We start from the raw sequence: 14197 nt of genomic DNA, 5'->3' as shown, positions 1-14197 counted from the left end.
TGGAGGCCTTCAAGAGGCAGCTGGACAACCATCTGTCAGGTATGCCTTAGGGTGGATTCCTGCATTGAGCGGGGGGTGGGGGTTTGGACTTGATGGCCTTAGAGGCCCCTTCCAACTCTACTATGATTCTATGATTTACATTTATTACATTTATATACTGCCCCATAGCCGAAGCTCTCTGGGTGGTTTATGATTCATCCAGGTACACCCATGCTGGCTTGAAGTTACACTGCACATTCCCCAATCTGCTGCCTTCTAGATGTTTTAGGCTTCAACTCCCATCATCCCCAACCAGTGTGACCAGTGGTCAGGGATGCTGGGAGTTGTAGTCCAAAACATCTGGAAGGCAACAACTTGGGGAAACCTGCAATAGACAATTCAGCGGGGTGGGGAGAGAAATTGCACTGACCAGAGAAGTTGAGCTTTCTAGTTGAGCTTTATTTAAAAAAACAGACATGCACAAAACAAACGTTCTTTTGTTTAAAAAAAAGGAAGAGAATCCATCACCGCTTCGCACCGTCACAAACCGCTTCGCAGAAAAGTAATACATAAAAAGCCTCTTGAGTGCATTTTCTCTATTTAAAGTTTTGAAAAAAATTACAGGCATGACCAGTCCAGAACTTCATCAAGCTCTGCAGAACATTGCTGATGGTCACACACACACACCCAAACACGGTCAGGAATATGGAATATCGGAGACACACACACACCTATTACAAGGTCCGCCTGGGTGGCCAGCCAGAGGAACCTCCCGCCACTGTAAGACTTTCAAGCCCAGAAGGATGGTTCACCTCTCCCCGTCCAGCCACTTGAGCAGCCTTCTCCAACCTAAACCCTTCTATGGCTATACTGGCTGGGGATGATGGAAAGTGTAATCCAAGACAGTTGAAGGGTGCCAGCCCGTGGAAGGCTGCACTGTAGCAAGTGGAATTTCCTTCTGCCCAAGCTAGATTGGGGTCCCTGTTGTGTTCTCTGTGGGGGAGAACACAACAGGAGAACGGATCACAGCCCCCTCCTTCTTACGCTGCTGGCCAGCAAGCTTGGAGTTACAAATGAGCAACGTGAGAGGGTCCCCACAGTAATTGTTTTCCTATTGGGGGCCTCGAAAGGTGCACCCATATCCGTGTCAGCTGCGTCACAGACACCCATCACAGTATCTCTGCAGGCAATTGCGTGTGCATCCTCGCTCTTCATCGCCTCCACAGGTCTGGGCTCCTCAAGAGCTCAGCTCTCAAATTTGCCCCCACCCCGCTTTGGGATGCCAGCTGTGAGGGTCTAACCTTTCGCTCCAAGCCTCAGGGCCACCCAGCTCAGTTCCTTAAAAAAGCACCTTCTACTACGACTGTGTTGCACGAAGGACCGCTTTTGACATAGCCAAAAGGTCTCCAGAAAGGTACATGCACCTCCAAAAGGTAGATGCTTCCGCAGGTACACGCCTGGGTCAAAGGACAAAACACAGAAAGCTTTTTCCACTCGATGGTTTCATCGTAAGCAATTTTTAGGGGTGTGATAGCTCAAGTTTGCCTAGCAAGGAAGCCACGCAAAAGGTGCGTGGGAGAAGCCTCTGGGTTTCCCAAGGTGGGGAGAGGTGCTTTTTAAAAAAAAAAAAGAAGAAAAGGAATACTTTTGAGTGGGAAAGGGCTTTAAATCCCCATCCCCAATCACATTATAGGGCAGACTTTCCCAAACCAGCCCCTTCCAAATGTGCTGGACTACAACTCCCACCATTCCCAGCCAACACCGCTGGCTGGGGACAATGGGAGTTGTAGTCTAGCACACCTGGAGCGCGCTGGGTTAGAAAAGGCTGCATTATCCAGATTGCATCTCGGCCTGTCTACTTCGATCCAGACTATTGTGACGCATGATTTCAGCATTTTTTTCCCTTATGGGGGGAAAAAACAGCTCTGGAAAACTAGCCAACTGTTGTCTCTTCTATAGCCTTTATCCCAGCACCTTAAGTAGAGTAAATCTGTGTTTTTAAAATGTGTGTGTGTGTGTGTGTGTATACCTAAAAGCTGAATGGGAGGTTGCATGGAAGCTTCTGCACATCGAGCCCCTGCGGTCTACAATTCTCCAGAACTTCATAAAGCGCTTCTATCAAAGCCGCAACTCTTAAAAGGGGAAAACGCAGAGAGGCTGGACAATAACGCATTAAAAACACATCACTAAAAGAAAAAGAAATAGTAGCCAGGGGCTCCTGGCTCACCACACACTAGAAGCCACAAATGTTAAGACAAAAGTAGTTTTAAATAACAGAGGGGAGGTCATTCGGAGACGCGGGGTGGAGGAGGGAAGGCAGAATCCAAATCGAGGGATTGTGCATGAGCGAGATCGGTCAACTGCACCCATCCGCAGGCTCAGAAGGGGGCCTCCCAAGACCCTCGGGCTGCCATCATGGCACGCTTCAGCTGCTCGTAGGTCACAAACATCACCACGTTCCAGGATCCCAGCCGCAGAAACGAGGGCGTAAAGCTGGAAGGGGACCAGGCAAGGAAAAGGAACTGTGGTTAGACCCTCAGGACAAATGGAAACCTCAGCAATTACATCAAGCGAGGGCAGGATGGGACCATCAAATTGCAAGAACCAGCCCGCCAGGACCTGGGGAGGCCACTGCATCCTAAGCAGCCTTTCAGTGTCCAGAAACACGGCCTTCGCACCCATAGCCCATCTGTCAGGGATGCTTTAGGGTGGATTCCTGCATTGAGCAGGGGGTTGGACTAGATGGCCTTGTAGGCCCCTTCCAACTCTGCTATTCTATGATTCTATAATAATAATAATAATATAATAATATATTTATTTCTTACCCGCCTCCCCCTTTGGATCGAGGCAGGGAACAACATTAGTACAGGAATCAACACATCATAAAAATTCTTGATTTTACATTGAGCTGGGTAGGCCTGCCGGAAAAGGCTAGTCATCAAAGCTGCCTTAAAATCACAGAGAGAGTTAATATTACGAATCTCCTTCGGCAGGCTGTTCCATAATCCAGGGGTGACAGAAGAAAAGGTCCTCTGGGAAACTGATGCCAGCCTAGTCTTGGCTGACTGAAGTAAATTCTCCCCAGAGGACCTGAGTGTGCGGGGCGGACTGTATAGGAGAAGGCGATCCCACTTAAGACTATGGCGTGTCTTCCCTGAGTTTCCAGATGATCCGCAAAACAGGAACCCTTCCGATGGCCGGCACAATCTCCCTTTGCAATTCACACTTCGTTAGACCAGTCTCTTAGCCCAAAGGTGATGAAAAGGTTCTCTCTAGCCTTGGGATCCCCCAATGTGGTGCACCTGCCGGACGCCCTGCCCTGCCTGATTATTTTTTAAAATTAGAAATTAAAAGAACAAACTAACTAGGAGGTTGCCATCTTTATTTCCAAGAACGTGTCTGAGCACCAGGTGAGTCCCACAAGCCTTCTCAGAAAATAAACAGAAGGGTAAGCTGGGGGTGGAGAGGGACTTCTCAGGGGGTGGCGTGGAGCAGGGGGTGCAGTTGCCTGAGCTTGGGGGGTGAGTTGCCGAGGGCTTTTGAGCTGGCCTTCTGTGAAGTGGCTGTTTTGTTGTGCTTTGGGGGGTGACTGCGTGATTTGGCATTTGGAGCTCACACTCCGCCCCTGCCCTGGACTCAGTTGCCTGGCCAAAGGACTTGAACTCTGAGCCCATTCGTTTTGCCTTCTGTGAAATGGGCGTTGGGAGAGAAAAGGCGTGGATTCAAAGAAGGGCTTGTTGTTTTTTAACCTCAGAACCCATTTCTACCTTGCACTTAGTTTCTCAGGCAAGTTTATTTTCTTTTGGCCTTACTGCTTGGCCCTCTGGGACACGGGCATTTTGTGACTGGCCAACTCCCCACCCATCCCACCCCATGGCAGCCATTTCCTGAGAATGCCCACAACGCTGTCTCAAAATTCCAAACATTCCCAGGTTGCTGTAGTCCATCTACAAGCCCAACCAGGTGAGAAAAGGGCCCACCTACTTAGATGCCACTCACCTGATCGGTAAAACTTGTTGGATAGCCACCTTGTCCAAGCGTAATAAATATGGACGGTGATTCTTTAATTTAACCACATGTATATATGTTTGTGCGCGCGCATGTGTTGAATCCTTACGTCCTGAGTATTTTCCTCCCAGAGTTTACGCCTGTGACTTTGCACCCTTTTCCCCAGGTCCCAGCAACCTCACGCACCGCAGACAGGATCGCCGCTTACCCTTTGTAAAAAGCCTGGGGCCCCTCTTTTCGGAGCATGGCGAGGGCGCACTTGACGGCACTTCCGTATTGGCCGGGGGCAGAGTTCATGTATCTGGTCTTCACTACGTCCACAGGGGAGGCAATAACAGTTGTGCAGAAGCCAGCTCCGAACGCAGAGGTGAAGTGGCACGGGAGGTTATCTGCGCAAGGAAGAGAGAAAAGCGGCGGGCGCATGAGTTGGGCAAGGCCGCCCCATGGAAAAGGGGGACAATGTCGCAACCGGTTGTGATTTTGGGATTTTAGGTCCACCAGGAGAAGACGGACCCTGAGAGTTTCTATGAAATGGATCCAACACCCTTCGTGTAAGCTTTCCCCCAAAGAGCGATGCGTGTGTACACACACACACACACACCTTCAGACAAGGGATCCCTGCTGCATTTGGCATAGGCCTATGGATGATCAGGAGTCTGGAAACAAAGCCCTATGAAGAGAGACTGAAAGAACTGGGCATGTTTAGCCTGGAGAAGAGAAGATTGAGGGGAGACATGATAGCACTCTTCAAATACTTAAAAGGTTGTCCCACAGAGGAGGGCCAGGATCTCTTCTCGATCCTCCCAGAGTGCAGGACACAGAATAACGGGCTCAAGTTACAGGAAGCCAGATTCCAGCTGGACATCAGGAAAAACTTCCTGACTGTTAGAGCAGTACAACAATGGAATCAGTTACCTAGGGAGGTTGTGGGCTCTCCCACACTAGAGGCCTTCAAGAGGCAGCTGGACAAGCATCTGTCAGGGATGCTTTAGGGTGGATTCCTGCACTGAGCAGGGGGTTGGACTCGATGGCCTTGTAGGCCCCTTCCAACTCCACTATTCTATAGGCACAGCCCCTGGGACCCTGGCAGGTGTCATTTGTATGCATGCAGCACCTGGTGAAATTCCCTCTTCATCCCAACTGTTAAAGCTGCAGGAGCTATACTAGAGTGACCGGCTATAAAAGAGGGCAGGGCTTCCTGACTGTTAGAGCAGTACGACAATGGAATCAGTGACCTAGGGAGGTTGTGGGCTCTCCCACACTAGAGACATTCAAGACTGTCAGCGATGCTTAAGGGTGGATTCCTGCATTGAGCAGGGGGTTGGACTCGATGGCCTTGTAGGCCCCTTCCAACTCTGCTATTCTATGATTCTATGGCAAGGGCTGTACCACATCAGAAGGAACACACTTTTAATCCGCTCAAAGACCCGAGTCCCAGGCCATCCATCATCCCTACCTGTCATGAGGTTGTATTTCAGAAGCAAGTCCTTGATCAAGTCATAGGTCACCAGTTCAGTGCAGTTCACAAGAGCGTTCCGGGTGATATTCGGGGCAGTCCCTAAACGAGAGCGCGGGAGGGAGAGAAAACATCGGGCCTTTAGAAAAGCGGAACGGGCCGGAGTCAATGACAAGAAAGGTCATGGCACTTATGTTGCTGGTAGTGGACACAACACTGGATTTAGATAAGGAGGGGAAAGCCAAGCTCACAGGCCAGCTACCCAGTCCCTCTGACTTTGGGCAAGCTGCCCAGCACCAATTCAGACAGAAGAACTCAGCACCCTGGTAACCCTCAACTTTAATATTTTGTTTGGTTTACAGGAAGGTTCCAGCCCTACAGTTTGAGTGGGATCCACGCGGAGTGAGCTCCAAGAACACAGAGCAACGCTGGCATTAGAACACTACATGTTAAAAGGCACACACACACACACTGATTTAGCTGAAATTGGGCCTGTTCAGACAACATGCTAAGCCATGGTTAAGCCACTAGCCCTTATTATTATTATTATTATTGTTGTTGTTGTTGTTGTTGTTGTTGTTGTTGTTATTATTATTATTTCTAACCCGCCTCTTCATCCTGATCGAGGCAGAGAACAACAGCAAGTATAAAATACATAAAATATTAATCAAAACACAATATACATCGTTAAAACTTCCTAAAAACATACTAAAAGCATCCTAAAATTCCACTGGATAGGCCTGCCGGAAGAGATCAGTCTTTATAGCTTTCTTAAATGCTAAAAGACTGTTAAGTTGACGAATCTCCTCCGGCAGGCCATTCCACAGTCTGGGAGCAGCAGAGGAAAAGGCCCTCTGGGTAATACCTGTCAGCCTAGTCTTGGCTGGCTGAAGGACGTTCTTCCCAGAGCACCTGAGTGTGTGTGTCAGATTGTATGGGAGAAGGCGATCCCGCAGGTAGCCTGGACCCAAACCATGTAGGGCTTTAAAGGTGATAACCAACACTTTATACTTCGCCCGGAAACTAATCGGCAACCAGTGAAGAGATTTTAAGACTGGTGTGATGTGGTCCCCCCTAGGTGTACCGGTGACCAGCCTGGCTGCCATATTTTGAACTAGTTGAAGTTTCCGGACTAGGCACAAGTTGAGTCTCAAAGTTGCGTGCACTACTACCGTATTTCTTCGATTCTAAGACGCACTTTTTTCCCTAAATAAACAGCTCTAAAAATGGAGTGCGTCTTAGAATCAATGGCGTCTTAGAATCGAAGCAATATGGTAAGAGGAAAAGAGGAAGCTCCTGCAGCAGCCGCGAGCCATGCGAGCGAGGAGGAGCTGGGAGGGTAAGCGCCTGGTTTTTTGTTAGGCAAATTTATTTGTAAGTCCCATCAATTTCCATGGGACTTACTCGCGTGTCGTCGTCCCCTGGTGCACAGACAAGTAAAGAGCGGGACTGGAGAGTTAAGTTTACTCTTTGTTTCAACGCCCCCCCTTCTTCCCGCGCAAACGGCAGTTTCTTCTCTCACAGAGGGAAAAAAGAAAAGGACACAACCATTAGAAGAAAGCACGGAGGGGGGGGGAGAGGAGGTTGGCTGGGCGGTGAGGGAAGTATTTCTTTGATTCTAAGATGCCCTTTTTTCCCCAAATTAACATCTCTAAAAATGGAGTGCGCCTTAGAATCGATGGCGTCTTAGAATCTAAGAAATACGGTATCTTAAGTCACTAACCATTTGCAGCAAATGGCTAGTGAGGATGTATTATTTACTACTATTAATTATTATTAATAATTATTATTTCTTCTTACCCAACTCTCCCTTTGGATCGAGGCGGGGAACGACATTAGTACAACAGTACAATATAAACCAAATTCATAAAATTAATTAAAAGAGAATATAAAACCAATGCAATATTAAAATAACCATCAGAACAGCTTAAAAATCTTAGATTTAAAATTCATCTGGGTAGGCCTGCCGGAAGAGATTAGTTTTTATGGCTGTTTTAAACTCCGGGAGAGTGTCAAGTTGACGAATCTCCTCCAGTCTGGGGGTGACAGAAGAAAAGGTCCTCTGAATAACAGTTGCCAGTCTAGTTGCGGCTGACTGGAGTTACGTAGCCACCATGGTTAGGAATAGTTCAGAAGACACACAAAGTCTTGGTTCACACAACACGCTGAGCCATAATGTTTAGCTCAAAATGCTTAACCATGATGGTTACTTTCCGTTGCAGTTGATTCAAGGCAGAACTACACACTATGCAGACATATATTTAACCTTCAGGAGCTGAAGATTTTGTGATCTGGGAGAATTAATAGATGTTTATTCTAGCAGCATAGATAGAAAGGGGGGAGTCCATTTTTGCTTCAGCCGGGTAAATGAAGCGAGTCTTAGATGGACTATGTTATGACAAAAAAAAGTTTCAGAAGTGGAATGTCCAAGTGAAGGAAAACAGCTTCCTGTTAACAAACAGAAGTACATGTGAGAATACTAGTGCAAATGGTGCTAGCCTTGCTACTGAAAAGAGGTCCCTTGCCAACAAAATACCATATTAGCAGTTAGGACATGCAGCCTCATTCCAAATTTTGGATATTAGCTAAAATATAGTAGCCCAGTCTATCCATTCCAAAAGGCAAGTGACTGTAACATCTAGTGGCAATGGCAATTTGAAAATAATTCTTCGTTTTTTCATGCGCATATATAGTTCATGTGACCACTGAAGAAGACCTCTGTGGGGTCGAAACGCGTATGGTCTTCAAGTGTTTTGATTTTTAAGTGTTTTCTAAATGGTCTTTGAGTACTTGTCGGTGCTTTTTTAATGATAGAATATACAGCTTTACAGTGGAAGTATACCTGAATTCTGGGGAATTGGTGTAACTTATCAGTATATTAAAAAGTTTTTATAATATCTCACTTACCTCTGTAGTACATGTGAGTACAGATAGTGACACGGTCCGCCCCTTTCTCTCACTTCACTACTTAGCATGTTGTCTGAACAGGGAAACTGAGTAGGGGGCATCAGAGGATGTGGTTTTGGATTACACACACACACACACACACACACACACACACACACACACACCTTTCTCCCCTGTAAGTTCAGCAAAGATCCAGGGTCTGGCAAAGGACAACCTTTCAGTAGTCATGGGAAGACAGCCTTCAGCAGAGTACCTGACACAGACAGACAGACAGACAGACACACACACACACACACAAACCCCTAGCTCGCTTCGGTTCTCATGAGTTCATCTAAAACAAGGGTGGGCAGAAGGCATTGCTCAAGATGTTTGGGACCTCAGCTCCCCAAAGCCCCTGCCGCAATGGCCAATGGCCAGGGATGCTGGGAATTGAAGTCCAAAACATCTGTAGATTTACTTTCGGCTCACCCCAACCTAAAAGAGGGTGGCAGGTTTCAAAGATCTCTTTGTAACTCTGAACAAACCCAGCAATTCTGAAATGAAGACCTCAAAGCCTGGCTCCTCTCAGCCCCTTTTAGGCACCGACCCCCCCCCGACCCCCCCCCCCATTTTACCAACCTTTCCAGAGGCCTCTGAACCCTTCTTCCCTTGCAATAGTCTTGTAAGCATCTAGGGTCCCCTGGTACCGCCGGGCCCCCTCCACTCGGGCTTGTGCCTGGAACCGGACTTTCACCACGTCGGTGGGCTGGGCCACGGCCACAGCCATGGCGCCCGTGGTGCATCCCGCCAGGAGACGGCTGCCGATACCAGCATCTGCCAAAGTCAAGAAGAGACAGCGGGGTGGTGAGAAACCAAACACAGACAGCCTATCAACCTCCCGCAGAAATGAAATAACAGATTTGAGTCAACTGCGGGGACTCCACCAGGGGGCAGCACTTCAGAGGCCCACCTTGCCACCTGGAGGAACCCAGGAAGCCCCTGTGGGCCGGACATTCTCTTCCTCTACCTTAAGCAAGTCATGCTAATAAGACTTCCCCCAAATCTGAGCTGCCCACATGCACCTAGAGAGGTGGTTTGAGGTGCATCAATACCCTAAAGAGAAGAACTGGCTGCATTCCAGTTTGCAAAGCCTTTGGTAGTTGCGAAGGAGAAGTTGGCAAAGTTGGAATATCTGGGAGAGGGCTAGAGCATTCCTAGATAACCAAAATCAAGTGAATGTTCTCTTAAAGAACAGTGAGTAACTATCTCTTTTAGTAAATGCGTGCCAAAAGAACAGAGACCATGTACTTTCTTTCCACAGCTAGAAATTTCCTGTTAGAAGGCTGCCTACGCATGCAGCACCAGAGAAGATAATGTATAAATACCTAGCTACCTCCCTTGCGGGGTAGGCGCAGGCTTTGGGAGCAATTAGCTCTTGTCTCTCTTTATTCTGCATAATAAACATCATTTGACCCATACTTCATAGAATCATAGAATAGCAGAGTTGGAAGGGGCCTACAAGGCCATCGAGTCCAACCCCCTGCTCAATGCAGGAATCCACCCTAAAGCATCCCTGACAGGTGGTTGTCCAGCTGCCTCTTGAAGGCCTCTAGTGTGGGAGAGCCCACCACCTCCCTGGGTAACTGGTTCCATTGTCGTACTGCTCTAACAGTCAGGAAGTTTTTCCTGATGTCCAGCCGGAATCTGACTTACTGTAACTTGAGCCCGTTATTCCGTGTCCTGCACTCTGGGAGGATCGAGAAGAGATCCTGGCCCTCCTTGGTGTGACAACCTTTTAAGGATTTGAAGAGTGCTCTCATGTCTCCCCTCAACCTTCTCTTCTCTAGGCTAAACAGGCCCAGTTCTTTCAGTCTCTCTTCATAGGGCTTGGTTTCCAGACCCCTGATCATCCTGGTTGCCCTCCTCTTGTCTCTCTTTAGTCTGCATAATAAACGTCGTTTGACCCATACTTCATCTCCTCTCCTCCTTGTTTTCTGAATTGGACTTGGTACACCAGGGAACGAGCCGTTTTTGCAACATTCTCTGCCTGGTTACCTGACGGTGAACTCTTACTCACCACAGGTAAACGGCTATTTACGAGTCTGCCTCACACGCATCTTCCAAGGCGCGGCCTCAGGCACACGAGGACTTTGTATCCCAAGACTCCACTGCGCACGTGTGGGATTTCTGACTGAGAACAGCGCTAGTCCTCTTGAGAAATTGCAGCTTTGATTTTAAAGTTTCTAGCCCTTAGGGCTGTGTGGATAGGCTTGGAAGTATATGGGGCAACTGCCTGGCAAAACCCTGCAGCTGGAGGGGGTGTGGGAATTGATGAGCGGGGTTCCCAGCAGCCAAGAGGCTCAGCCCGTTTTTCCCTCCTCCGGACTGAGCAGAAGCAGAATTATGCAGAACATGTTTGCTCTGCAGAGTTTGTAACAAGTCACAAAGTTCAGCATCGCTTAGCAACCTTGCTCACTTGTACTTCAACTCAGTATTTTGGGGCCCATCTCATCCCTTTTCCGCAAGTGTTTGTATCCAGACGATCATTCCGGTGTGAACAAACCAGATTCTACCATGGCTGGACCAAACGGATGCTTATAGAATCATAGAATAGCGGAGTTGGAAGGGGCCTACAAGGCCATCGAGTCCAACCCCCTGCTCAATGCAGGAATCCACCTTAAAGCATCCCTGACAAGTGGTTGTCCAACTGCCTCTTGAAGGCCTCTAGTGTGGGAGAGGCCACAACCTCACCAGGCAACTGATTCCATTGCTGTACTGCTCTAACAGTCAGGGAGTTTTTCCTGATGTCCAGCTGGAATCTGGCTTCCTTTAGTTTGATCCCGTTATTCCGTGTCCTGCACTCTGGGAGGATCGAGAAGAGCACATTCAGTTGTGCACAACCAGTAGCTACTCTCAGGCTCAAACTCACCCTGCTCGTGCAGGAGGCAAATTTCAAATGTCCATTCACTGTTCAGAACAAACCCAAAGTGTCCACATTTTGTCCAAATACAGAGAACTGTAATCATACGGACCTTCCCCTAGACGGAGATCATCTTTGGAGGCACTGTTATAAGTACTATCACCCAAAGAAGCTTGGTTGGTGGGAACGCAAGACAGGGCCTTTTCTGTGGTAGCACCCCATTTCAGGAATTCCCTCCCAAAGAAGGCAAGATTAGCATTATTCCTGGTGGTATTAGGTGGGCAGTGAGAACATCCCTATTCCGCTTGGTTTTTAATATATTAAAAAAAACCCTATGGCTTTTAACTGTTCCTTTTGATTTTAAGGCCTCGGTTTTAATTCTTTATTAATTGATGGTGTTTTGATATTTAAAACCCTGCTTAGGACAGGGGTGTTGAATTCTATTTCAGATCAAGGGCCAAATTCCATTTCAGAGAAGCTGTCCAATGGTAGACAAGGCCAACGATGGAAGGGGTGGGGCTAAAATACAAAACCACACACACCGTCACCAACGTATTTCAGCCAGTAACCTAAGGGCGGGACCAGGGAAAGGGGGTGCAGGTCTTCCAGAGAGGCTCAAAGGACCGGATTGAGACCCGAGGCAGGCCAGATTCGGCCACAGGCAACCCCTTCTTAAAAAGTGATGTTATAATGATTTTGGAAATAATAACGTAGTTAATTAACCAATGCTTTGTTGTTACATCTGAATACAGTCTTAGTAGTGACCCAGCAAGGAGATTCTTATACAGCACCTTAAATATTAAGGAATTGATTTTGGCATAAAACATCTACTACTATTATTATTATTTATTTCTTTATATAGCACCATCAGTGTACATGGTGCTGTACAGAGTAAAACAATAGAATAGCAAGACCCTTTATATTTCTCCAATTTCTCTAATACCTCTTTCTTTAACCTCGTTAAATTTTCCTTTTCAAGATTCTCTAAATTTTTTGTAATTTTAATTCCCAAATATTTAATCTCATTCTTAACTTTCAATTCCATTCCCTTAAATTCCCAATCCTTTTCTTCCTTCTTGGTATAGTTAAACAACATCATCTCTGATTTAGACCAATTTATTTTTAACCCTGTAATTTCCTCAAATTCCCTCAACTGATATTTAATTCTTTCTAACTTTCTTAATGGATTCTTAATGGTCAATAAAGTGTCATCCGCAAACATGTTTAACTTTATTTCCCTTACCTCTCCAATTCCTTCTAACTCTTCATCCTCCCTTAGTGCCTTCGCCAAAACTTCCATAACCATTACAAACAGGACCGGCGAGAGCGGACATCCTTGTCTTGTTCCTCTGGCTAGTCGTATCTTTTCAGTAAGTCCGTCATTTACCACCACTACCGCCGTATTTTGGGAATATAGCTGTTCTATTACATTTTTAAATTTATTTCCAAATCCCAATTTATCTATAATACTCTTTAGTGCCTGCCAGCTCACACAATCAAAAGCTTTAAAAATATCTAATGCCATAATACCTGCCTTAATATTTGCTTTTTTAATTACATTTATTACATTTAAAACTCTACCCACTAAATTATGCATATGCCTTCCTACCACAAACCCACATTGATCTGCTCCTATATATTCTGCCAAAAATTTATTTAGCCGTTTGGCCATAATAGATGTAAAAATTTTAGCATCCTGATTTATTAAAGAAATAGGTCTATAAGAATCGGGATTAGTCAAATCTTTATCTGGTTTTGGGATCAGAATTATCACTGAATGTTCCCATGATTCAGGTATCTTCTCTCCTGATAATATCCTATTATAAAGTTCCATTAATTTTGGAACTAAACAGTCTTTGAAGACCTTATAATATTCTGGACCCAAACCATCTGCTCCCGGTGATTTACCAACTTTTAACTTATCAATAACCTCTTCAACTTCTCTTTGAGTTATTACTGACTCCATTAACTCCTTATATTCTAATTTTATTCCCTTCTTTATAAACCTTCCAATATACTCCTCCACCTTTTCTTGTTGACTTTCTTTACCCTTATACAATTCCTGATAGAATTCCTGAAAAGTTTTTATTTTAGCTTTCATTACATGACAATAATTCCCTCGGCTATTAAATTTATCTTGGTTCGGAAGAATAGCCTTAATAAAAATGAAGATATTAGCTAAAATTAATTTTGTATTTAGAATGTTACCTATAAAAATATCAGAAACCGAGATAACAAGTTGGCAAAATATTATTAATAAATATTGTAATGGAGAAAAGAGAGCAAGAGTGAATAAAAATAATTGGTACCTAAGCCAAAAAAAGGGGGGAATGGGTCTCCCAAACATAAAATTATACTACGTAGCAAATAGATTAAGACATGTTGTAGAAGCAATTATGGGAGTAGGAGATTTATATTGGATGGAAGAAAAAACCATAAATAAGGTAGAGATGAATTTGGAGAATGTTTTTTTTAAAGACGGAGGAAGAAAGTGGGTTGGAAGTATAGATAATCCACTCCTGAGGACTCAATGGGAAATTTGGAGTAAATTTAAAGGGAAGCTGCTTCCGAGCAACTCTCCCTTAGCACCGATAATAATGTTAAAGAATTTCCCAGAGGATCTAAAGGGTAGATTATGTAAAATATTAAAAGAGAAAAATAAAATAAGATTAAAGGATTGGGTAAGAGATATTAAAACAAGAGAGGATATGGAAAATTTGTTAAAGGAGAAGAAGCTATCTTGGCTAGAATATGGTCAATTAGAGCAATGGAATAAAAAGTGGATTAAAGATAATAGAATGTGCAGAAAGATGACGAGGTTTGAAGAATTAGTAGTAAGTAAGGAGGAAGGGAAAGGAGGGAGTATAGTTTCAAAAGGATTAATGAGTGAAATATATAAAATATTGTTAGAGAAGGAGTTTAGAGAGAATACAGAGAAAATGGTTTGG

At 45.5% G+C, this 14197-nt stretch overlaps 1 protein-coding gene across 1 annotated transcript in view; it reads right to left on the bottom strand.

The window, feature by feature from the left end:
- Nucleotides 1–512: 512 nt before the first annotated feature.
- LOC134399296 (dicarboxylate carrier SLC25A8-like) overlaps nt 513–14197 on the bottom strand; it is a 30382-nt gene continuing 16697 nt past the window's right edge. The window contains exons 5-8 of the mRNA XM_063127281.1: nt 8969–9163; nt 5444–5545; nt 4196–4376; nt 513–2472 (exon numbers count right to left, since the gene is read on the bottom strand). Of these exons, the coding sequence (XP_062983351.1) occupies nt 2358–2472; nt 4196–4376; nt 5444–5545; nt 8969–9163 (593 nt within the window). The 3' untranslated portion in view covers nt 513–2357. The remainder of the gene's footprint in view (nt 2473–4195; nt 4377–5443; nt 5546–8968; nt 9164–14197) is intronic.

This window comes from Elgaria multicarinata, chromosome 5 (assembly GCF_023053635.1).
Source record: "Elgaria multicarinata webbii isolate HBS135686 ecotype San Diego chromosome 5, rElgMul1.1.pri, whole genome shotgun sequence".
Classification (NCBI taxonomy): Eukaryota; Metazoa; Chordata; class Lepidosauria; order Squamata; family Anguidae; genus Elgaria; species Elgaria multicarinata.
The sequence above is the reverse complement of the archived record's forward strand: the minus strand, read 5'-3'. Positions and strand labels throughout refer to the sequence as shown.